The 23,558-nt window shown below is 45.1% G+C and overlaps 1 protein-coding gene across 1 annotated transcript in view; it reads left to right on the top strand.

The window, feature by feature from the left end:
- NAA25 (N-alpha-acetyltransferase 25, NatB auxiliary subunit) overlaps positions 1-23,558 on the top strand; it is a 792,299-nt gene that overhangs the window by 122,125 nt on the left and 646,616 nt on the right. The window contains exons 5-7 of the mRNA XM_085636118.1: positions 795-869; positions 5,995-6,102; positions 7,073-7,151. Coding sequence (XP_085492244.1) covers positions 795-869; positions 5,995-6,102; positions 7,073-7,151 — 262 coding nt within the window. The remainder of the gene's footprint in view (positions 1-794; positions 870-5,994; positions 6,103-7,072; positions 7,152-23,558) is intronic.

Here is a 23,558-nt window from a genome sequence, read left to right as displayed (position 1 = left end):
TAACTGGAAAAAGAAAGATGGTGAAACAGTGTTTAAGTTTTAATTCATGTTAAGGTCACGATTTAATAAAACTCCTAAAAGTTTTATGTTACTAGAAGGCATAGGCTGAATACAAATCCATGGAAGCTGCAGATTGTGAATCCATGCAAATATATCATTACCAACAGTCATGACCTCTGTGTTGTGTTTTACTCAAAAGTAAAAAAGCAAAAAAGGTGGACAGCTTCCATTTTGTACTGAGATCAGTTGTTTGCTGATCCGACTAATAAGAAGCTGTACAGAATATCTTAAAAGTGTGTAGCAGATGCAATGGGGATGATGAGGTTTGAGAAATGGAAAGGAATGGGAGAATTGTATGAAAGGCTGATGAGTGATGATTGGGGTTTAGTTTCAGAGTGATTCCTCCAGCAGTACTCCTTTGTTGCTGAAGGAGAATTTTGCTCAATGTAGAGTAAAAAAGGGAAGCACCTGGTGCCATAAAGGGGTCAACGTGGAGGAGCTGCTCACAAGTAACTTATGTCTCTGTATCAGAAGTTGTCAATTGATGCCATGCATGGACGTCTGTATACTTTTGTTAATTGTTTTACCCAACACCATTGCCTACATTCAGGTTACTATTGATAAATGTATTGCTTGCTCTTAAAAAGACAAGTTTGTTCCAGGCCAATAAAAGGAGTCATTAAACGGCCAGACTTAGAATGAGTTTGTTTTTGCTCATGAGAAACACAAACCTTATGGAAAGCAGCTTATTTAAACACGTTCCTCACCAATGTGTTTTGTGTTTTGTCTTACAGGCAGGAATGGCGCTTTATAAAATAGTTCCGAAGAATCCCTACTACTTTTGGTCCGTTATGAGCCTAATAATGCAAGTAAGTGCAGACCTTCCACCGAGAGTGCAATTTTTATTTCTTAATTTCTTTCTTTCGCTATGCAGTCTAGTTAGTCTATTCTTATACTGCTGGATGTTTTAGATAAAACATCTGGTAACCACTTGTCTTTTTCTATGTGATCATGGTTGTTTTTAGGATAACATTCTTTGGTGATCTCAAAGCATCATTTATGTCACGCCTTTTGACATGACAATTTGAAGTTAAGTTAAGGTCTCTGGTTTAGTCATAGTATGACTTTTGCACTCCCCAGGTACCTGGTGCTGAAAGGTGATACCCTGATATTGGTTGGGATCATTTCTCCATTTGTAGCACAGGAATATAGTGCACCTGACCTCCATAGCATCGCTGTGCGTTTACAAACTGTAAACCTTTGTAATTGGAGAGCCTAGGCTATCCATTGCCCTCTTCCCCAACTAGTTGTTGCATGAACAAATTGCATATATTGTAACTATAGTAAAGATGTATTCTGATAGAGACTTCTGTCAACAGATTCCTTACCTTTTGAATATTCCCCAGGTTTTGAACTGGATCCAGTAACTTTTCAGCAGTACTTCTGCGTGCTGGAAGGTGGCACCACGTGGTTCTGCACTGACCCGTTTGTGTTCTATGCATATAGAGAACTTTGTAACTCTTTGCTCCTTTGATTTCAGGACCAACATCCTGGGTCCATCATGCCAGGGAGGAAATCTGGATTGATTGTTGGGGGTGAAGGGTAACCGGGTAATGCTTTTTTTGCAGAGAACTGTTACCAATAATCAAGCAGGTGCACCATTGTGGGAAGGTTGGTGCAGTCCTCCTGGAGCTGACTATGGCAGCCACAGTGTATCGTTGATCAGGATAATTGTGTATGCTTACTAGACTTGTATCCAAGTTGTGTGATCTTGATCATAATTCCAGTGTAGGTCTGGATGTATCTGAGCTGCCCAGACATATGTAGAGATCTCATTAAAGCTCAGACCTCCCTCTGCAGTGAGTCTTGATAAAGTTGAGTATATTCTTGCCACACGAAGTCAAGCGTCATTTGTCTAATATGTTTGTGTTGTTTGGGATATCAGGGGAAAGGTCTGTAGTTTGTCAAGTAGGCGGGTCATGAAATCCATTTTCAGGCTTTTCAGCCTGCTCTTCCCAATAATGTTAAGTTTGCCCTACCAGTAGAGCTCCTTGAATTATGTTTAGTTTTTTTTAAAGTATCATAAATCACCAAAGTAGAATCAATGTGTTCAAGCAGGTAACAGTGGGGTAGAGTGATTGTATAAGAGGTCCTAGTAATAACCATGTTGAGTGTTATGCGGTGTTAAAATATATTAATAGCACATTTGGTTTTCCGCTTCTAACCAGCTGGTTCCTCAACAGAGAGTTGCAAGGACTGTATTACCTTGCACTAGAGAAGAGAATGGATAAGATGGCGTACTGGAGAATTGGTAGGCCTGAAGATCTCATAACTAAGATAGAATGAAAGGAGCTCCAAAGGGATGTCGGAGAGTGAAATCATCTGTCTATGAACTTGTTGTGGCACAGTGTTTAATCGTGATGGTAGAGGCAAGCTAAAAAAGTTACTGAAACAATAAGTTTTGAAAACCTGCTATCAGTTTTAAAAGGTGCGATTCCAACTATTATTGATACCGGAGGGATTGAGTGCGAGGGAGTGATGTGTTCCACCTCTGAACTTCTTGAGGCGGAATGAGTTCTGGTTCATATAGATTAAACCTCTGCTTGACTGGTATCTGACAAACGTATTTATCAAATGGGCCGTTGCCATTCAATTTAGGATTTTATGAACTAGGTGAAGTACTTTGAAGTGTTTTCTTTCACTTAAAGCTATCAGTCTAGTTACTGTAAGGCGGCGGTTCAAGCCTCTTAGAAAACACTGTGTGATATAAGCGTTTTGTAGTTTGACAGTGGCTTTGTTGGGCAGGCAGATGCATAAAGCTGTTGCAATAATCAGGGCGGGCGATCAGGTCTGCAAGAATGATAGTTTTTATTTTGAGGGGAGTGTAGGAGGGGAAGGGTCCCTCGAAGCTGGGAAGGTGATGGAAGGCAGACTTGGTAGCAGCCTTAATCTTAAGAGTGAAGGAGAGGTCACAATCAAGGAGAATGTCAGTATTCCTAGCGGAGGGAGTAGGTAAACCAGCTGAGAGCTGCGCCTTGAATTCCCGTGAATTGTTCCAACTTTTCGTATGATATGGTGGCCAGTGGTGTTGAATGCTGCTGATAAGTCAGATTATCTGGGCACAAGGATAGTGATTGACCATACAGTTGAGGATCTCTTCTCTAATGCTTTGTAGTGTGCTTTTTGTTCCACCTCATGGATTCTGAGGCCAGATTGAAATGTTCTAGGAAAACGCTGTTTTTAAGATGTGAACAACACAATGCAAGACAGCAATGGACCTGTAGTTGGCAAGATTCTCAAGATCTGCGGACGTTATTTTGGGGAGAAGTGTGACAATGGCAATTTTGAGGTATTGCGGGATGGTACTACTTGTAAGCGAGATTAAACTAGTGATGAGTGGCAGAATTGCTGGAAGACCTAGATTGTCTACTTTAGAGTTGCAGATATCCCAGGAGTAGGAGGATTTTTTTGAATGCTCTAAATATGGTTTCTACCTCCCCACCTGATGTCAGAGTAAAGTCTGAGAGGATACTGGAGGCTGATGATGATGTTGGGTCATTGGGCAGGAAGGCTGTGGTAGGGATGCTCTCCCTTGGGCTATCAGGTTTGTTGGTGAAGAGGGATAGCATATTGCAAATTTCAAAGAAATTTGGGAGAGGGCTTTGAGGAAGTAATCTTTTTTTAGATGAGGAATATTTATTTGGTCAAATTATCTGCATGGGTGATGCAGGGTTAAAAGGTATGCATTTTTGGCTCTGATGCATGCATTCTCTATGTTGCCTGCTCTGAGGGGAGTTTGCCCAACACATTTTGTGGTCTCTGACTTTCTATTTTAAGTGGAGACTGTCTTTAGTGAGCCAGTTGCTGGACTTTGTTGATTCACTTTGCCTGTTGGACGTAGGGGCAGAGTGATGTCTAGGGCAGTAGTGAGTTTCTTCTGAAAGTAGGCAGAGACATTGTCTATTGACTCCAATTGAGGGTCAGGAATGCTGTGTAGTAAGTAAAACATCCAATTGAAGGTAGTTCACATGTCTGTTTGGTTGGAGGTTTTTAATCTTGGTGTAAGGAGAACAATGTTCCATAAATAGTCCCCACAGATTCAGTTAGTAGTTCACATTCCTTGTCCTTTCCATGTTCACTTGCAAGCCCACAGCTTTTTCCAGCAAGATTTGCAGAAATCCGACAATGTCAACTCACCTTAGGATGATACCTGCTTTTACACTGTATTTTCAGACTAGGCATGTTGATCTACTGTCTCTGTTTAGAAACAGGTTTGGCGTGATTTCTTTTCAGATTTAATTTCTATTTTGCAGCACAAACCTGTTATTCGTGAAAGGTGATCAAGCCCATTTCTTTGCCAACTGATTCCTCCCTTGCAGTGGTGGTGCTGCTTTGCCCCAGAGAACACCTTTTACTTGGCCAACATACTTCTGGAACATCCTTGGTCTTGCTGCAGTATCTCAGATCTTCCACAGCACTTTGGCTCTCCTTTAACTCAAGGGGGCAGGTTGCTGCTCACCAGTTGTGATATCTGTTTTGTCAAAGTTTATAACAAAGGTGTTAGACCTGTAACATGGCTCCTTGGAAATCTGCCTTTCTGAAGGCAGTCACAAGCCCTGATATTGTTACTTTAGGCACTTGCTAAGAACTTCTCTCTTCCTTGGAGTCTCTGATTGTGTTCCTTCTGTTGTCGTGCGGGGGAGATTAACCTCCCCTAGCCAGCTACCAACTTTCATCACAGTCTTTCTTCCAGTGGTATGACTGTCACGGTGAGAGGATGGTGTGTGGCAACCTTTGTTTTGCATCCTTCTGTCACAACCGTGGTGCTAACTGCCCTACTATAGGTTTTTTGGTGAAAGCCCTTCAGTGGCTTTTTGGTGACTGCCCTTCCATTCTTTATCTCTGGTGTCTTCTCTTTCCACATGTGCCAGGCCTCGCTCTGAGTTAGGTGCGCTGCGGTTTTTCCCGCTATTGGTTGAGGCATTGTAAAATATTCATCACCCCCTGTGCTGTGGGCATATTGTGTTCAGAGAGCCATCATTTCAGAACTGCTTCCACACCACCCAGGCCTTGGAGCCACCTTAAAACCCTCCTGACTCTATCTCTCTATCTCTCTATCTCGTGTCCGCACCTCTGAGTTGAAAAGACTCCACCAGGTCTCACTGCTCTTCCCAGGTGTAGTGAACCGCATTCTGTTGCTCTAGCTCTTCTGGTCACCTGGCGCCTGTGTTTGGCACTCACCCACTGCCACCTCCTGATTGCTATCCCGCCCTCTGGTCATTGCGCTTTCTCGTTCTGGATTTCAGAGGATGGTGGAGGAGTGGAGTCCTTGTCAGGCAACCCACAGCGTGTCCCTAACCTCTTCAAGGTCCTGCTACCAGTGTTCCAAGGGTCCTCCCAAAATTTGCTGACGTATGTAAATGTGATGCATTTAAAACGCTGGCCTGCCTGTAGTGGCCTGTGACCAGGAGGAAACCGACTGGTAATTCAGCAGTCATGATACCCCAACCTGCGTGCCATATATTCAAGAGTAATGGCCTAAGAACTCATCCTTGTGTGCTTCCAGTTTACGAACATGGCTCCTGTTCTGAAGTCTTAACTAATTTAACATAACGCACAATATACATTCATGTAGAAAATTAGTACTTGCCTAATTGTATTACTTGTTCTGGAAGTTAAGATCTTGAGTCTAAATTTTAAATATTTAGAGACTTGTTATAAATTTTGCCCTGACACTGAAACATAAGTTCCTGCATGGTCTGGATATAGAGGAAAAATCTGTCTTCTCTCCCATTGGATAGTCACGATGTTCGTAATTAGAATATTGAGAGGAGTGGAGTGAATTCCTGGCTGTAAACCAGTAATGGTCCACATAATGTACAAACCAGCAAATCAAAACTTGATAATTAATACGTAATATTATTCATGTAAAAATAGATCTTAATGCTCTTTGTCTTTGAATATGTTTGTCTCTCAATGTGTTTGTCTCTCCAGTCTATTTCTGCACAGGATGAAAAACTCTCAAAAACAATGTTTCTGCCACTTGCTGAGAGAATGGTAGAAAAGATGGTGAAGGATGACAAGATAGAAGCAGAGGCTGAAGTAAGTTCTAATGAGTAGTAGTATTTTGTTTAAGCATCACATAATTAATATAAATCGAAAGATTTTTAAAAATGTAGTAAATTGTCCGAATTGCCACCCTGGAGTATTTGCAACCGGGATTCCCCACTGCGTTCTAAACATTTTCTGTGAATTTTAATGTAATGATGCACAGTTCATTGGTGTTTCATTATAATTGATTGCTACTAATAAAGATGTTCTCAGTGCACATTTTTCTGTGCATTGGTAGCACACTTGTTGGTCAATTCCAAACAGAATGCAGTCCGTGTTTGAAGCAATAGACTACATCAGAATTCCTGCCACCCATGCTATCCAAGCCAACTGTGTTATATGACAGTTTGTTTATTGGATATTCGTTATTTCATTTCCTTAATTTGAGGAGATACGTTTTGGGGGTGCTTCTTGTGGGATTGAAGGAGAACTTGGGCGGTTCTGCCATATAGAAGTTTACCTTTCCTATACAAACATTTCTTTATGATCTATAAAGGTTAAGTCAGAAAACAATTGTGCGATTTACCTATAAAAAGTCCAATGATGCAGATTAGTTTGGTCCCATTAACTGGCAAAGCTCATAGGATCTTACAAAAATGTTTCTATTCAATTTTTTCAATCTTTTACCACAGTTATGAAACAAGAAAACAGTTATCTGTGGAATAATCTAGTTTTCCAACTCCTCTCCTTCCCTTCCTGTACTTGGTGTCACCCGCTCCTTTCTCTACTCATGTCGCCCCCTCATTTCTCCACTTTACGTCACCCCCCCACCCTTCCTCCACTCGCCGCCCCCCCACTCACCCTTTGCTTTTCATCCTTTCTGGTCCCCAACTCATAACCTCTTGGGCTCACTGTCCAGTGTCCCACAGCTTTCAGCCTAAAGTGGCTATTTTCTCCTCTGAGAAATAGATAGCATATCGTTTTTTTTACTTAATCTAATGATATTTTTGTTTTGTTTAAGGTTGAACTTTACTATATGATTCTGGAGCGTTTAGGAAAATACCAGGAAGCTTTGAATGTTATTAGAGGCACACTTGGAGGTAAGGCAGTTTTATTGTAATGCTTGACATTCTTCTCTGTGTGCATGCTAAAAGAAACTTATGCCTGTGGAGAAAGACAGCTGGCTCTCATTGAGATTCTGGCATCTATATTGGTTAATGAACCTTTAACATAGACTCATTGTTAGAATTTGCTCATGGTTTCTGGATGAGCAGACATCGAAAACGCCTATAGTACAACTCCTGTTTCCCTACTTTGTTCAACATGTCCCCGCAATAACCACTTGGTCCATGCCAAGGACTATTAACAGCATTAATGCAGATGTCTCATGTGTTCAGCAGTTGAAGTGTCAATTCTGCATTATAATGTATACGGTTTTCCAAAATGCAACCGGGTCTGTCAAAAAACACAAAAGATGAAGGATGGCACAAAAAGGTGTGTCGCTAGCCCTAAGCCAGTTATTTTTGGGCACATTGATAGTCTAGCACTAAATGGGATTTTGCTCTTTATCCCAACATAGCTTTAATGGCCTGCACCATTTCGCTTTATGCCACCTGTCAGTCTCTTCCTCAAGTCATTTACTTGATTATTGTGTGCTTTCTTCTTAGTGAGGGGCTTTTGGGAGGACAGAACTTAGTGCCATTCTACAGGTGTTAAGTCAAGTCTAACCAGAAGAGTGTGAAGAGTATACACAGTACGGAAACCACTCATCCCCGCTTGTTGGAATGCAATAGTTCGCTTGGAATACTCCCAAAAGCATGAGTACAGCAAAGTAGTTTGACAGTCGGGTAGATCTCTACCTTAATATGCCGCAAATATTTTACTCATAATGACCAGAGGCTTAAAAGCCCAATTGTGAAGGTCAGAAACCACAAAGTGTTTCAACAATAAGCTGATAATTTCAGGGCAGTTTTTGTTTCCCATGTTGGCAGGTATTGCAACTGTCTCAAATGAGACCGCTACGGGAATGCCTTCAGTTGAGCCAGATAGATAGGTTTTAATGCAAATGGAATGCACCAATTGCATTGATTATTTGTGAGAAGGGGAGTCTGGAAATTGTAACAAGATCCTCAGTCAAATAAGCGAAGCTTTGACGTTGATTTCCTGGTTGCTTCTGCACAATATAAACTTGTCGGTTCAATATCTTTGACAAAGTAATCAAATATCCGCTAAAACAAATGAAAGCCTTATCCTCAACTTTTGCAACATCTTAGCGACTAGGTATGTAATGTAGAGAATTATCATTTTGCCAAAGAAACGCATGAAATTCGATGCCTTTACATTGAGCTCAGTTGAAGGTTTTTGAGATATACAGTGTCTAAGATTTGGTGCAGGACGTTGCTATATACTCTTCCATATTCTTATACTTCCCATTAGACGAGTAATTCAGTAGATATAACCTTTGATTTTCTGGCATAGAAATTGATTGATAGCACTGAGGCTAGGAGTTAGTGTTTCAGATTGTTAATGATGTTGAGGACTCTTCCATTGTTCTTTCAAAAAAATAGGGAGATTTCCACATCAATCAGTTCATTAATCAAGCAACATTGTTTCAGAGTCCGTTCATCTTAGCTGAACATACACTTCACACGTAGGACCTCTTTGGACCTTTCTACTTACTGTCTATTATACTAGGTAACTCGTATAACTGGAAAATTTGGGGCAGGTAGTATCCAGACTAGATGTGCCCAAAAGGACTGTGCTGTCTGATAAGGTTAATCAAACAGTAAAGTGTCTGAAGTCTGACCTTGTTACCATGAATTGGTCTATGGTTATGAACCTTAGGAACCTACCCAATCTTACTGTTGATAATTTTAAGCACCTTTTCCTGACCATAAATAGTATGAGTTCTGGCCTAGTTCTTCAGAAAGGTGTGTATTGTCCTTCAGGACAGACCTGCTCTGTTTGATTATGTTGTACACAGAATACCTCTCATGAAGCTTTCGAATTCATCCCAGAACAGCACATTTTGAAACTGGTAATACTAACATGGAAATTACTGTTAGTACGATTAATATACATTTCCTAATTCTGCTGCAAGGTCTTCCTTAGCTTCAGATTTACCTGCACTGCAGCTGCTCCAATTAAAAGTACTAATAATACAAGCTTTACTATTAGTGTTACATCTGATTGTATTGGCTTTAAATGTAAGTTATTATTGCCATTTACCTTACTTCATGTACCACTATTACAAACACTTCTACTGAAGTTAAGCCCATTAGTAGCACTGCTGTTTCTGCTGCTAATAATGCCATGTTTGTAGAATGTGTGGCTGTAGATAAACATGCTCTGTATTCCCCTGCTATCTGTGCTGGATTCTGATGAGTGCAACTGTTTTTTTTTAAGTCTTTCTAGTCTTGATGTATTGGTTACTCCTCCTCTAGTCGTGAATGCACCCGAGTACTACCTCCATTGTTAAATTGTTATTCTCCACCATTGGGTTCGGCATGTATCGGTGTTCCGGTCTTGATGACTTTCAGTTCCGTTCAAAGCCCTGGAGTCCGTTCTCCATCTTGTTGTCGAAGACTGACATTTCCTTTCTTATAATGCCTCTCCATTCCTCAAGCCCTTTGTCGTTTGGCCACTCAGTCTTCAAGGTGCTTCGGTCTAACGCACCCTCGAGACCAGCTTTGGAGAATGAAGATTCATTTGAGGTGATGGAACAGATGCCCTTCAGAAGGAAGATGCCTGCATTTCTATTCCAGATACCCCTGGCTGATCTGCATGCCATCTGTAACCTCAGCCTCTTCCCGTAGTACGGTAAGAGCAGGTACATATCTTGCTCTGCATTCTGAAGCAAGAAACCCTGGGTCATCAATGAGACAGACGGTAGACCCACAGTAGGATGTTGATGTCCCCATCAAAAATCTCAGACATCTTCGATGAGTCCGATCTGTTTGCCCCCGAAGAACAATCTGGAGAGTCCCCTCACTTTTCGGCATGCCTTAGTCCCGAGATTGAGTCTGATGTCTCTGAGCATGAGGAGGAGGAACTTCTGGAAGAAGAGGTGCCTAAGAACGCTAGATCCACCCAAGACTTAATCTGAAAACTGCACCACGCATGAGTACAGTGGACACCCAAGTCTCTTATAGAGCCCAGAAATGGCCACATGTCCAAGCTAAGCACTGCCCCTCTGGATGGGGGGGGGGGGCACTGGTGTTGAGGTTGAGCCCTTGGACTAAGCCTCTACAGCCTTAAGGGGTGCCAATGGCCTAAAGTCCTGGTTGACACCGAAGCAATGCCTCGGAGCAGTGAAAATATCCTTCCAAGATCATTGCCAACCCTGGGACCTGAAGTAAGGTGTCAGCACTGTACATTTGAAGCAGTCTTCTCTGTCGTTGCTGAAAGTGCCATAGGCAGTGAAACAACTGCAGGCGATGCAGAAACCACTGTCGGTGATGCAGAAACCATGGTCTGCTCTTAAGGAGGCGACTTCAGAGTTCGAGGAAAGGACTTTCTCAAGAAAGCAGCGGAAATGGGACAAGAGACAGATGTAGTATCACCCATCCGCGCACAGGCAAGATCTCTGCTTGGAAAAGACTTTACCAAATAAACGAAGACGTAACTTCAAAGATGTTCAACCAGCGGACACTTCTGCATGCCCACAGCCCTCCCAAAAAGCCTAAGGACAAGGCTAATGTCTCTACCTCTTCTCCTCCCCACCTCTTTTTCCTCCAACGCTGGCAGTTCTAGCGCCTCTCCACTGCTGAGGACCTTGTGCCAGTCTACCCAGGATTATGATGTAGACCCTCAGGGGGACAGATATCTCAACCATGTCCCAGTCAGGGCCTCCCTGCTGGATGATACTATGGGGTACCACAGCGTTCTTCAATGTTGGCAGTCTATCATAAGGTGCAAATGCAAGTCATCCCTGAGGATGATGACATTTTGGTTGAGGCACTCTTGAAAACAGTGTTATGTCCAATACCCTATACTTAAGGGGATGATATAATCTACCCTAAGATCGTTAAGGTTCTGGTCCAATAGAGTGGTAACACCCTGGATTGAGAAGAAATGTAAACCAGCACCCTGCGATCCACTCTGCATCAGGGGCTTGCGTTCAACTGGAGTCCCTTGGTGTCACCACTGCCAGGAAAAGGGCAGCAGCTTGGGCCACAGGCGACGCTCCGCCTCCTGACATAGAGAGCAAGCAGATTGATGCTGCAGGTAACACTGGTGCAGCGCTAATTCGGTCGGCCTCTTCTCCCAGTATAATAGGGCTCACTGGGAGGAGATGGAGGGCTCTTCAAACATTTTCCCGACCAATACCGCAAGAGAGGGGAAGAATTCATTGAAGAGAGGAAAACCATTGCTGCCATCAGTTGCACTTTGGATTTAGTGGATATGCCAGCCAGTGGTGCGAACACCTAATTGAGCATCCCACGTCGCCACTTGTGTGTTCAGCTTCAAGCCAGAGGTGCATAACCATCTTGCTGTTTTTGCCCTTTGACTGGGAGCACCTGTTCGACTGCAGTTTGACACTACGCTAAAGAAAAGAAAAAAGGACACTGAAACTTCCAAGGCAATGGGTGCCCTCCAGGTTCCTTCTGGCAGGAGCTCCTTTCGGAAGCACCTTGTAAGAGGTAGGTCCAACACCACTTTCTCAGAACCAACTACTGCAGCACCAGGTTTTTTCAACAGGGACAGTAGATGTTACGCACAGGGTTCCTTTAGAGAGAACAGCTCCAAAGGCAGATATACTCCCTGTAGAGGAGCCTCTACCGCCAAGAACAGACTTGCCCTGTATCCCCCAATCACAATCTGTCTGGGGAGGCTTCAAGGGTTTCTTCCCCATTGTGAAGGGAGCACCACAGATTGATGGGTTCTGTCCATCTTCAAGCACTGCTGCTACCTGGAGCTAATTTCAACACCACAAAACATCCCACCACATATCCACACCCTCAGCCCAGAACATCTTGTGCTACTACAAGAGGAAATTCAGCTGCTCTTATTAACAGGAGCTATAGAGCTAGTGACACTTCAACACCAGGGCAGAGGCATCTACTCCTTACACGGCCTACATTCCCAAAAAGGACGACTCCCTCAAACCAACTCTCAACCTCTGGCCTCTCAACCGATGCATCCTGTTGGAACATTTTCATTTTCACATGGTCACCCTACAGGATGTCATCCCCCTGCTGCAGAGAGGTGACATCATGGCGACACTAGACCTGAAGGACACATACTTTCACATCTCAGTTCATCTGGCTCATAGGCACTATCTCCGCTTCATGGTAAGTGGTCAACACTACCAGTTCAAGATTTCACCACTACCCCAACGGTCTTCATTAAGTGCTTAGTGGTGGTAGTCTCTCCCCTCATGAGGGGAGGAACCCTTGTCTTCCCCTACCTATATGACTGAAGCAAGCAGTCAATGCCTAACCCACAACATGGCCCTAGTTTCCGTCCTGCCTAGCCCAGAGTTTACAGTGAATGCCCCCAAATAAGCCTTGGAACTGCTCCAAGTCCTGCCTTTCCTAGGGTCAGTTCTAAATGTAGTAGTGGGCAAAGCTTACCCTAGTGCCCAAAGGGCACAGGCATAATAGCAGCTTCTGCATCTTTTTTCAGCCACTCTGTCTATTTGCAGTTAGCACAGTGATGTGCCTTCTAAGAATCCTGCAAAAAGAACTATTGATGGACAGAATGCAGAACAATGTCATACATTCACCCCAGATCTGGGCCTAAATCCATCATTCTTTTGCTCACCATGCCATTCCAGTTTGGACCCAGCCATATGCAAATCAGTCTTGACCCTGTGCTCCATGGGAACAGTCCAGCCCGAACTGCCAGGCCAGGTCCTCCTGGACTGGAAACAAGCATTCTAGGAACGGTTTCGGGGTTTCACCCCTCTTCAGCCAAGATAGCTTGATTCCAGTGGCATGGAGAGCACGGGACTCACGTCTGAGCATACCCGTCCCACTCGGGGTGACAAATGCAAAAAGAACTATTGATGGACAGAATGCAGAACTTTTGTTTTATAAGAATCATGGCCTCATGCCTTGACATAGTGCACCACGCCAGACTCCATATGCTCCCGCTTAAGGAGTGCCTGTCAGACCAGACCAGTGGGCACAAGCGGAATGGAGGGTCATTTGGAAGATGTAATGTTGATATGGGCCAAATCCTATTGCACTCTGCAGTGGTGGAACCACAACAATCTGTTGCAGGATATGCTCTTCGGAGACCCAGTTCTGCGGATGACCATAACCTCTGACTCATTTCTAGCCACTGGGCAGCACATCTGAACCTTATAACAGCCCAGGGTCTGTTGCCACCACATCACGAGGGCTCCACAATAAACCACATGGAACTGTTTTCCATTCACTTAACACTCAAAGCCTTGCTCAACAGATTCAAGGCAAAGAAGTTGTGGTGATCAGACAACGTCTCTTCCATGTTATCCCTTCAAAAGCATGGGAGGGGCACACACTCCCCTAAGCTGTGGGCCTTAGCTCAGAGAGTCTGTAATTGGGCCATCCATCACCAAGTACATCTCTTAGCAGAGTATCTTCTTGGAATGGACAATGACCTGCCAGACCTGTTCAGGAGGATGCAGGTTCAAGTCTATGAATCGGAACTCCACCTACTCACATATTTGCAAAGATGGAGCACCCCAAACACATACCTTTTTCGCCGCATATGGAAACGCAAAGTGTCCAAACTGCGCTGCCAGGTTTCTACATCCCAGACCATGGGCAGTGCTCTGTGGATGAACTGGTCAGGAATCTTTACATATGCTTTTTCTCCTCTTCCACTTATATGCTACTTAGTCAGGAAACTGAGGCAAACATTCCACACTCTGGTGGCTCCAACCTGGACCATACATCCATGGTTCTTAAAAGGCATACGGAGCGTGTGAATCCACAGCACTACATTCAACAAACAGATGATTACAGGGTAAGTAACATAATCCTTCCATTGCCCAGTGGACTAATAGTGACATTGCTATCAGTACAGCCGGTTCTGGTAGTGCAAGTGCACTAGTGTTTGCTGCAAATCCGTAGTCCATGCCACAGTGACATCTAGGCTGGACTACGCAAATGGCTTATATCTTGGCCTTCCTAAATATTTGATCAGGCGCCTGCAGATGGTACAGAATGTGGTTGCGAGACTGATCGGATGCATACCTTTTCGACATCTCCCCGCATGTACTTGCGCTGCATTAGCTCCCAGTAGCCAAAAGAATTGAATTTGAGGCCATGACTCTGGCCTACCGGGCTCTGAAGGGAAAGTGGCCCGGATACCTTAAACAAATGCTATACAGATGCAAGCAAAATCGATCTCTAAGGTCAAATTCGCAAAATTTGCTTTGCACACCCCGCTTTGTGAAAGCCTGTTTGGGGGGGCAGAGCGTTTTCAGTGAGGATGTCTAAATTGTAGAATTCCCTGCCTGGGTATCTCCGCCAGATTGATTGAGTCCTGCTTCAGAAAAGCATTGAAGACATGGCTCTTTAGGTCTGAATAGGCTCGGATTATAGTGTGTTTACCTCTGTGTGTACTACCTGTTGCTTGAGCGCCGTGTCACCTCTGATTGAGGTAGCTGTTGCGCTTTACAAGTTTCTGTATTATTAATAATAATAATAATAATATTAGTGGTGGACCTAGTACCAACAGTAGCGCAATAGAGAAATAGTGCTGAAAGTAGTATTGGTGGTGCAAGCTTTTTACACCAGTATCATGTAGCCATTTTTCTAAAGAGGTAGGATGCCAAAGAGCTAGAAAGGAGGAAGAAAAACAACTAAAATTACCTCTGGTGGTACTTTAAGTTATTTAAGTGATTAGGAAAAGTTTTTGGGCCAAACTGCTTACATGGGGATTTGATTCTACTTTACTTCAATTCTTTTTTTCTATTTTTTTAATTTGAAGCAATACACCATTAAGACATCGACAACCACTTTGATTAAAAATAGACTTACAAGTGACATGAGACGCGTATTCCAGAGAAATTGCCTTATACCTTGTGGTATGACATTAAATAAAAGTTCCTATTTTAACAACAAATCCCCTTTATCCAGCTACTAGGATTCATCTTGGCCCCAGAGTGTTTAACCCTCTGAGTCCTGAGATGGGTCGACAACCCGAACTCGTTGACAGAGCATCCCCCTACTCTCGTTCCTTTTCCCCCAGATCTTCGTCCATTTGTGTGGGCACCACTTGCTCTCATAGATCACTCTCTCTGCTTGCATGCACCAGACCATATCATTTGCCCAGTCGTTAAACTTAGGACTGGATTCAGCCCCCAAATTGCACGCTATGTTGCGCTTAGCTATCATGAAGCCCAGTGTGGCCCAGAATTTCTTTCCCATTGTTAAGTCTGTTTTACCCCAGATGTTTAAGAGACTCTTTTGTGGCAGTCTCGAGGTCCTTGCCACATAATTGTTGCATGTGCGAGGCAATGCTATTCCAATATTTTTCTATTTTGAGACTGCTCCACCATAAATGTTAAAAGGTGCCTTCTTGGCCGCAGTTTTTACGACAAAGTGTGAAGTCAAGTCTGTTTATTTTAACTGGCACAACGCGCGTGTAGTATTTCCTATGGAGTAGTTTCAATTGAATCAATCAGGATCGGATCACTACCTCTCTGGGAGATGCCAGTGCCTCCAGCCAATCCTCTTTGTTCAGACTGCCTACATCCTCCTCCCATCTGGCTCTCAATTTTTCGAGGGTGTCTGGGGAATTATTTAATATCTTCCGATATGTCATTGATATTGCTTTTTTACTTAGTCGTCTAAGAGCCTGTCTTCCAAAGGGGAAGAGGCCGGAAGATCTGTATTGTTCGGTATAGCTTGATTTAATGCATGGCTGATTTAGAAATAGCGAATGGTCTCTGTGGTAGTTGTGTTAATCTTTTTGAAGGTCGCAAAATGGTCTAACCCGCCCCCTTAATCAAAGGTCACCCACCCTGGAAAGGCCAATATAATCCCATTTGTCAAACCCGGTTAATTCCCTAATAGTCCAAATTTTCTAGAGTCCCACAGCGGCGTGGCTAGGATTATTTTGTCTTTCCAACCCAGCGCTGTTGACGCCATGTGCCATATCTTGGTTGTCGATGATGTTGGGGAATGGAGTGGTGTTGCCTGTTTCCCACCTTAAATTGCTCTGAGGTGTGTAACCCTAGTTTCATATTGTATCTGTTCATATTGTAGGCTAGATCGTTAAGGGCTACCTGTAACCATCTAATAATTACTACAAGCTGCGTCACCCAGTAGTTAGTCTGCAGCGCCGGGAGCGCAATCCCCCCATCAAACCAACTCTTGGTCAGTATGTGTAGCGCAATCCGCTGAATGCCTCCATACTAGAGGAGTGTCCTTAGCTCGGCCTCTACCGTTGTATATGGTGAATTCTGTAAAACATATACAAAGCGGGTGAGCGCCACCATTTTATAGAGGGCTGCCCTACCCAACGTTGACAAGGGTAGCAACCTCCAGTGACACACGTCTTACTGCAAATGGCGCAACGTGGGATCTAGGTTCAGGCTGTGGATCGCCGACGGATCTCGTTATATGAATTCCCAAATATTTAAATCCTTCTGTCACCACTCGGGCCTCACAATCCCTAGGAAGTCTCGGATTTCCTCCCCAAATATTGGGGAGAGGAGTTGGCCTAACGGCTAGGGCAGTCAACCTCGAATCTGGGGAACTGGACTCTAGTCTTGGCAATGACGCCGAACATCCTGTGATTCTGGGCAAATCACTTAATCTCCCCGTGCCTAATAGTATATCCAACATATTTTTTGAAATAGGGTGAAAATATGTAATACTCTATTGAGGGAAGAGTAAGGCTTGGCCAAATAGAGGAGAATATCGTCAGCATAAAGGGAGATTCTATCCTTCCAGTCCCCCGTTCATCTAAGTCCTCTGATGAGGGGATCACTCTGTAGCCACACCGCTATGGGTTCCAGTACTAGGGCAAATATCAGTGAGGACAACCCTGCCTTGTACCTCTGTGGAGCCTAAATGTTGACAATCTGGCCCCATTCACCAACACCTGTGCCAGGGGCTCGGAATATAGAAGTTTAATCCATGTTATGACCTTACCTCCGAAACCCATTCACTCTAGGACAGCAAATAGGGAGGTCTACTCTATCATATCAAATGCTTTCCTGGCATCCAATGACACTACTACTGCCTCCTCTCTGTTTCCAGCCCTACCCTGCACTCCATGTAATCTCCTGAGATTGAGTGCCATATTCCTGTCTGGCATAAATCCTAGGCGCGGGGTGCACAAATTTATGCATCAATGGGCCCAGGCGAGTCTCGAGGATCTTGGCCAGAACCCTTACTTCCGCATTGAGCAGAGAAATGGGTCTGTACGACGCGCAGTCATCTGGAGGCCTCCTGTCTTTATGGATCACAGCAATGTTAGCAAGCCTCTGGTCTTGGGGCAATTTCCACACTAGGACGCGCTCTCAAAACATTTTCAATAAATACTGTGCAGTTATGGAAGCTGTCACCTTATTTAGCTCAATCGCCAGGCCATTTGGGCCGGATGCTTTCTGTGCCCGTATTACTTCACTTTCTGTCTGGTCCAATTCTAAGCGAACTCTAACTGCCTTTTCGAGGATGGGTATTTTGAGCGTGGCTAGGAGTTCCTGTGCCTCCACCTGGGTGGTCTGAGCTGAGAACGCATATAGTTGTCGATAATAGGCTGCGAAGGTATCTGCAATACCCTGTCTGTCCTCGATCTTCTCCCCCTATATCAGAAGTAACCTCAAAAACCCAACGTGAGGCCTGCTCCTGCCTGTCCAGCCATGCCAGTAGCTTATTCGCTCTGTCGCCCACTTCGTATAGTCTAGTCGAGGTAGCCGAGAAATATGCTTTGGCTTTATCTTCAGCTATATCCCTGTATTACTTTTGCTTAATCTGTAACTTGTGTTGCGTTTCTGGGGTGTCTGACTGCAGCAGATCCACTTCAAAGTGTGTAATTTCAATTTCTATTTCTGTAAGCAGCCTGGCTTTTTCCTTTCTATGTGCCGACACCAGGGAAATGCCCTGCCCTCTAATTATAGCCTTGAAAGCCTCCCACAGAGTTTGCGAGTCCACCGTACCTGTGTTCTCTTCAAAATAGTGAATTGACGTTTCCAGTAAATTTGACATAATACTTGTGATTGTGAGATACCACGGATTAAATGACATAGGAGATCTGCGAGCTGGAAGCATGGCTCTGTAGGTCACAGTGATAGGGGAGTGAACGGAAATACCCCTAGGGAGGAGGATTACCTTGCGAAATTGTGACAGTTGGTCTGCCAGTCAAAATACATAGGTTATTCGGGACATGCTCCCATGCACTCCTGAGTGAAATGTGTATTGTTGGGTCAAGGAATTTGGAGCGTGCCACACATCTATAAGGCCGATTACTGATAGTGCAGGCAAAGCGCTAGCTGAGTTCCTATCTTTTTGCCTGACCAGTCACGATCCATCTCCCCATTTAGAGCAGCGTTGCAATCTCCCCCAATCAGTAATTCACCCGGTGGCAACTTCACTATGTGGGCACCTAAATCTGTTAGCACAGGGGAGTGGCATCGAGGGGGGATATATAGGGAGATAATATGCACTAACCTACCTTCCCAACTGCTAGACATCTGTCAAGCAGTAACATGGGCCTCACTGCACACGTTCACCAAACACTCCTGCATGAACAGTTGGGTATGTTGTGACTGGTGGTACATTCCGTTCGGTCCCGCGGTTCTTTCTAATCTAATTGGATGTGCAGTCCCTCCTCAGAGGAGGTATTGCTTTGGTATCTATTCCAAGATCAGGAATCTTCAGCTAGAAGTCTCTATCAGATGAACAAGTTACTTCCCTTTGGTAACGCCTTATCTAGTAGAGACTCTAGCTAGCCGCAGATTCCTTACCGACATTACTATCCGATTATGGTGTAGGGAATGCTCTTCTCAGGGCCTGAGTTTGTCACACCAATGGTCAATGCTCAATTTGCTCCTTGTGTCAAGTCATGAAAGTAACTGACAACAATGCTCCACGGTTGCGCCTATATAGGTACTGCACGTTTCCCTTCCATTGTGGACGGTGCAGAACTGAGTGACACCACCTACTGGAGCACCGGGGTACTGATCTGCGGCTACATAGTCTCCGCCAGATAAGGCATTACGGAAGTTAAGTAACTTGTTCTGTCTATGATGCAGGTGGGCCTAAAAATGCAACTAGGCTTGATATTAGAAAAAAAAAATGGAACAGGCTTAATCATTTAAACAAAAAATAGGCTTAATTGAACAGGATTAATAATAAAAGCTAAACTTATCCAAGACCAATATAGTCATTTACTTGTCTTAAATGGTTGGATTTTTTTCCCTCAATTGAATGTGTCACCAATTATACTTATTTGTGGGTAATCATTTATCAAAAATTACATTTGATATTGTCCCGAACGAAGGGGGGCTGCTGATGCTTGTATTTCTTTTTTTCCTTTTCCTTTTTTTTTTTTTCTTCTTTTCCCAATCAAGGTGAAGGTGTCTAGATCCTCCTTTACGGCCGCAATTTGCAAATTAATCATTATACTGTTGTATGCCTATATTGTTTTTTCTAACCAAAGGAATTAATATTCACCATATTTGCTTTCCAACATGGCTCTTACAACTTTAATTACGTCTTCCTTCATTGTTGTTCTTAGATATTATTTAAATAATTTCATTGCCACCTGAGCAGGAGCTGATAGCAGTGATTATAAGGTAGCCTCTAGTGGTAAACTAATTTGTGAATCCTTTATCGCCATCCACTTAAATAAGAGTCCTTACTTATTACCAGCTAGCTTGTCTAGCTTGTTTTTTTCATGGTTTAAATCTTTTATTAATTTTTAGGAAACAACAAAAACGACCCCCAGTTCCCTGTAAACAGTGCAATAAAGACATCAAGTGTCGCAAGTAAGGACATTACAAAAGTAAGATGCTTGGAACGGGTCAACAAAAGAAACTAAGGGTGGGAATGAAGGACATAAACCAATCCCAAAAACCCACCCTACCACCCCCCACCCCCATCCGCAAACAATTAGAAAGAAAAGAAGGAAAAAAAAGGGGGGGAAAGAAGAATGCCCCGGGGTCAGCGCACCTGTCTGAGGGTGCGGGAGGGTCTTGCCTGTGGGACTTGTGTGTCAGCAAGACGGAGAAATCTGAGAAAACGAGGGCACGTCAATTCCCTGAATTCAGCCATGAGTAGTATCAAAGTGTGCCACAACTCCGGAAACTCTGACCCTCTGCCCGCAAGAGTGAGGGAGAGCTTCTCCATGCCCAGCACCCGCCAAAGCCTCTGCAGCCATCCGGAGTGTGTTGGTGGATGAGTGGAACGCCAGTGCGCGAGAATATTCTACGTTGCTGCCCCCAGTGTGATCGCTATCAGCCGGCCCTGTCTAGATATGTGATAGGATTGTGTAAGCCCAATAGGACATACGCAGGGAATCGCGGGATTTGTGTTTCAAAGTGGTTGTCCACATCATCTAGAATATGAGACCAGTAAGGCTGGATGCGGTCGCAGCTCCATAAGAGGTGTGTGAGTGTGCCCACCTCCCCGTAACCCCTCAAACACAGGGCACTTTGTCGTGTGTCAAAATGGTGTAAGCGCTCTGGCGTGTAATACCAGTAGGTGGCTACTTTAGTCAGTGTCTCTGTGAGGCCTACGTGGTCTGCCGAGTGCCGTGCTCTGCGGTAGATACTTTATTCTTTGTGACTGAGGGACTGTCCCAGTTCCCGCTCCCAGCGCATACGACCTGCGTTGTAGTATGAGTGGTGCTCAGTATCAGCTGCTTATATAGGTCAGAAATAAGCTTTTTGTCGGAGGTGCGGGTAATAAGCCATTTTTCATAGGGGGTCAGTAAGCGGTGAGCACCGGGTTTAATTAGCGGGTGAAGCGCCCAGTGCCTAAGCTGTAGATACCGCAGACGTTCCGATTCAGGGATGCCATAGTGTGACTTAAGTAGCGGGAATGAGAGAATCCCATCGAAATCAAAGAGGTGACAGAGAGCGACAGTCAGAAGAGCGCCATATAGCGAACGCCTAGGGATCAGTGCCAGGGTGGATTTCCGGATTATTAAAGAGGGGCGTCGGAGGGGAGGGGACAGAAGTCAGTTCATGAGCGATGCTAGTGCGGTCCCGAGGGGGGCCGAAGGGGAAGGGTCTGGAAGAGGTACAGGATTTGGGGGGAGAACGGTCATTTTAATAGCCGCTATTCTACCTAGCCACGATAAAGTGTGATGCTTCCATTTCCCCAGTTCCGAGCAGAGGAGGGAGCGCAAGCTAGCGTAGTTAACCGCTACGGTGGCCGGGATAGTGGGTGCCAGCTGAATTCCCAGGTACGGGATCGAGGAGGTTGACCACTGGAGAGTATGTTCCTCCTGTAAATGGGCCAAGGTGTCGGCGGAAAGGGAAATATCCAGTGCAAGTGATTTATCAATGTTGACCTTAAAGCCGGACGCCTGCGCGAAGCTGTATAGTTCTATGAAAAGAGCGCGCATGGCCGGAATCGGGTTAGAAAGGGAAAACAAAACATCGTCCGCATAGAGGCTGATGGTATGAGTGTCACCAAAACGTATGCCTGTAATAAGGGGGTTACTGCGAACCCGCAGCGCCAGGGGTTCCATGTAGAGTGCAAATAGAAGGGGTGAAAGGGGACACCCTTGCCTAGTGCCTCTGCCTATGGGGAAGTGCGAGGAGGTCTGACCGTTTACCCGAACAGTCGCCTGGGGCAAATGATAACAGTTCAGTATCCGAGAGCGCAGTTTATCCCCAAAGCCAAAGCGAATCAAGACCTGCTCAAGGTAGGGCCAGTGGACCCTGTCGAAGGCTTTTTTGACATCGATGGCTAACAGCATGTACTCCCCGGTAGTGCGGGACGCCTTCTCTATCAGGTGGAGAATCTTTTTAGTGTTGTCGCTAGTTTGCCGCTGCGGGATAAAACCAGCCTGATCTGGGTCTACCAGTTGGGTCATTTATGGCGCCAACCGCGTGGCAAGGATACTGGTGTACAGCTTGATATCAACATTTAATAGGGAAATTGGCCTATATGCACTGCATTGCGTCCTATCCTTCCCTGGCTTTGGAATAACTACTATTGATGCCTCTATCATCTCCTCCGGAATAGCCCCATCAGTTTTGAAGGTGTTAAACAGGTCTCGTAGTATGGGTGCCACCTGTGCGCAAAAGGTTTTATAGAAGGCAACCGGATAGCCGTCCGGCCCCGGTGACTTGCTGTGCTTAAGCCGGGAGATTGCTGCAATAACCTCCTCCGTGCCTATATCTCTCTCTGTGTTCAGCCTGCGCTTTGTTGAGAGCCGGTATCGCTGCCTTCTGCAAGTAATCGCTGCAGTGCTGTGTTTCTAAGGTATCGCCCGAGTACAGTGTTGCATAAAAATCTCTAAAGGCTTCCGCTATGATAGTGTCATCGGTGGTGAGCTCCCCCCCAGGGGTAGTAATAGCTTGCACTCCTTGTCGTTGCCTAGTTTCCCGTAGTTTGTGGGCGAGGAGGCGACTGCATCTGTCGCCGCCGACCTAATAAGAGTGACGGAGGCGGAGAGCTGCATACTCGGCTCAATCCTGGTCGAGTGCCGCGAGCTGTTTCCGCTCAACACAAAGTTGGCGCCAAGCTCTGGCTGCCCCCGTGCGCTGGTGCATCTGGTCTTGCTCTGCCACCCGTTTAGTAATCTCTGCCCACTTGCGACTGCGTTCGACATTTTCAGCAGTGGCGATGGCTATAAATTCTCCTCGCAATACCGCCTTAAGAGCTACCCATAGCGTTGCCAAGGAGGTGTCTGGCGTGCTATTGATGGCAAGGTAGTTCGTGATGGCGACTTTAATTTGGTCTACGATGGAAGGCCGGTGAAGCAACGTGTCTCTCAGCCGCCAATGTCTCACCAGTGGGCGCGCAGGAGGAAACCGAAAAGAGGCGATTACCGGGGAGTGGTCTGAGAAAGCTGCCGTCAGAATTTCGGAGTCACACGCAAGCGTTTGCATTTGGGTGGAACCAAGTAGATAATCTAGTCTGGCGTATGTCTTGTGGGCTCCCGAGTAGAAGGTGTACGCCCGACTGTGAGGGTGAAAATGGCGCCAGATGTTAACTATGGTAAGTCCTCGAGGCGTGTTACGGTCGCTGACGAGAGGGCGCCAACCTGGCTTGAGCGCTGACAAGAGCGGTCACGGATACTATCGAATACCATATTCAGATCCCCCCCCAAGCAATAGACACCTCTCCGAGTTGGCCGTCGCCTCGGTAAGGGCATTGTGGAAAATTGTTTCTTGCCCCTCGTTGGGAGCATAGAGGGAGCCCACGATGAAAGCAGCACCCGCCACCTGAAAATGACATACGAGCAACCGACCTTTAAGCTCCGCTGCTTTCTGCACCACTCTACCCTGAAAGGAGCGGGACACAAGTATGGCAACCCCAGCCGTTTTAGTTGAATTAGAAGAAAACATTTGCGTGGGGAATGCACGGGACTTCATTCTATGG

Source organism: Triturus cristatus, chromosome 11 (assembly GCF_964204655.1).
Source record: "Triturus cristatus chromosome 11, aTriCri1.1, whole genome shotgun sequence".
NCBI classification, from domain to species: domain Eukaryota; kingdom Metazoa; phylum Chordata; class Amphibia; order Caudata; family Salamandridae; genus Triturus; species Triturus cristatus.
This window is presented reverse-complemented; position numbering and strand designations above follow the sequence as displayed.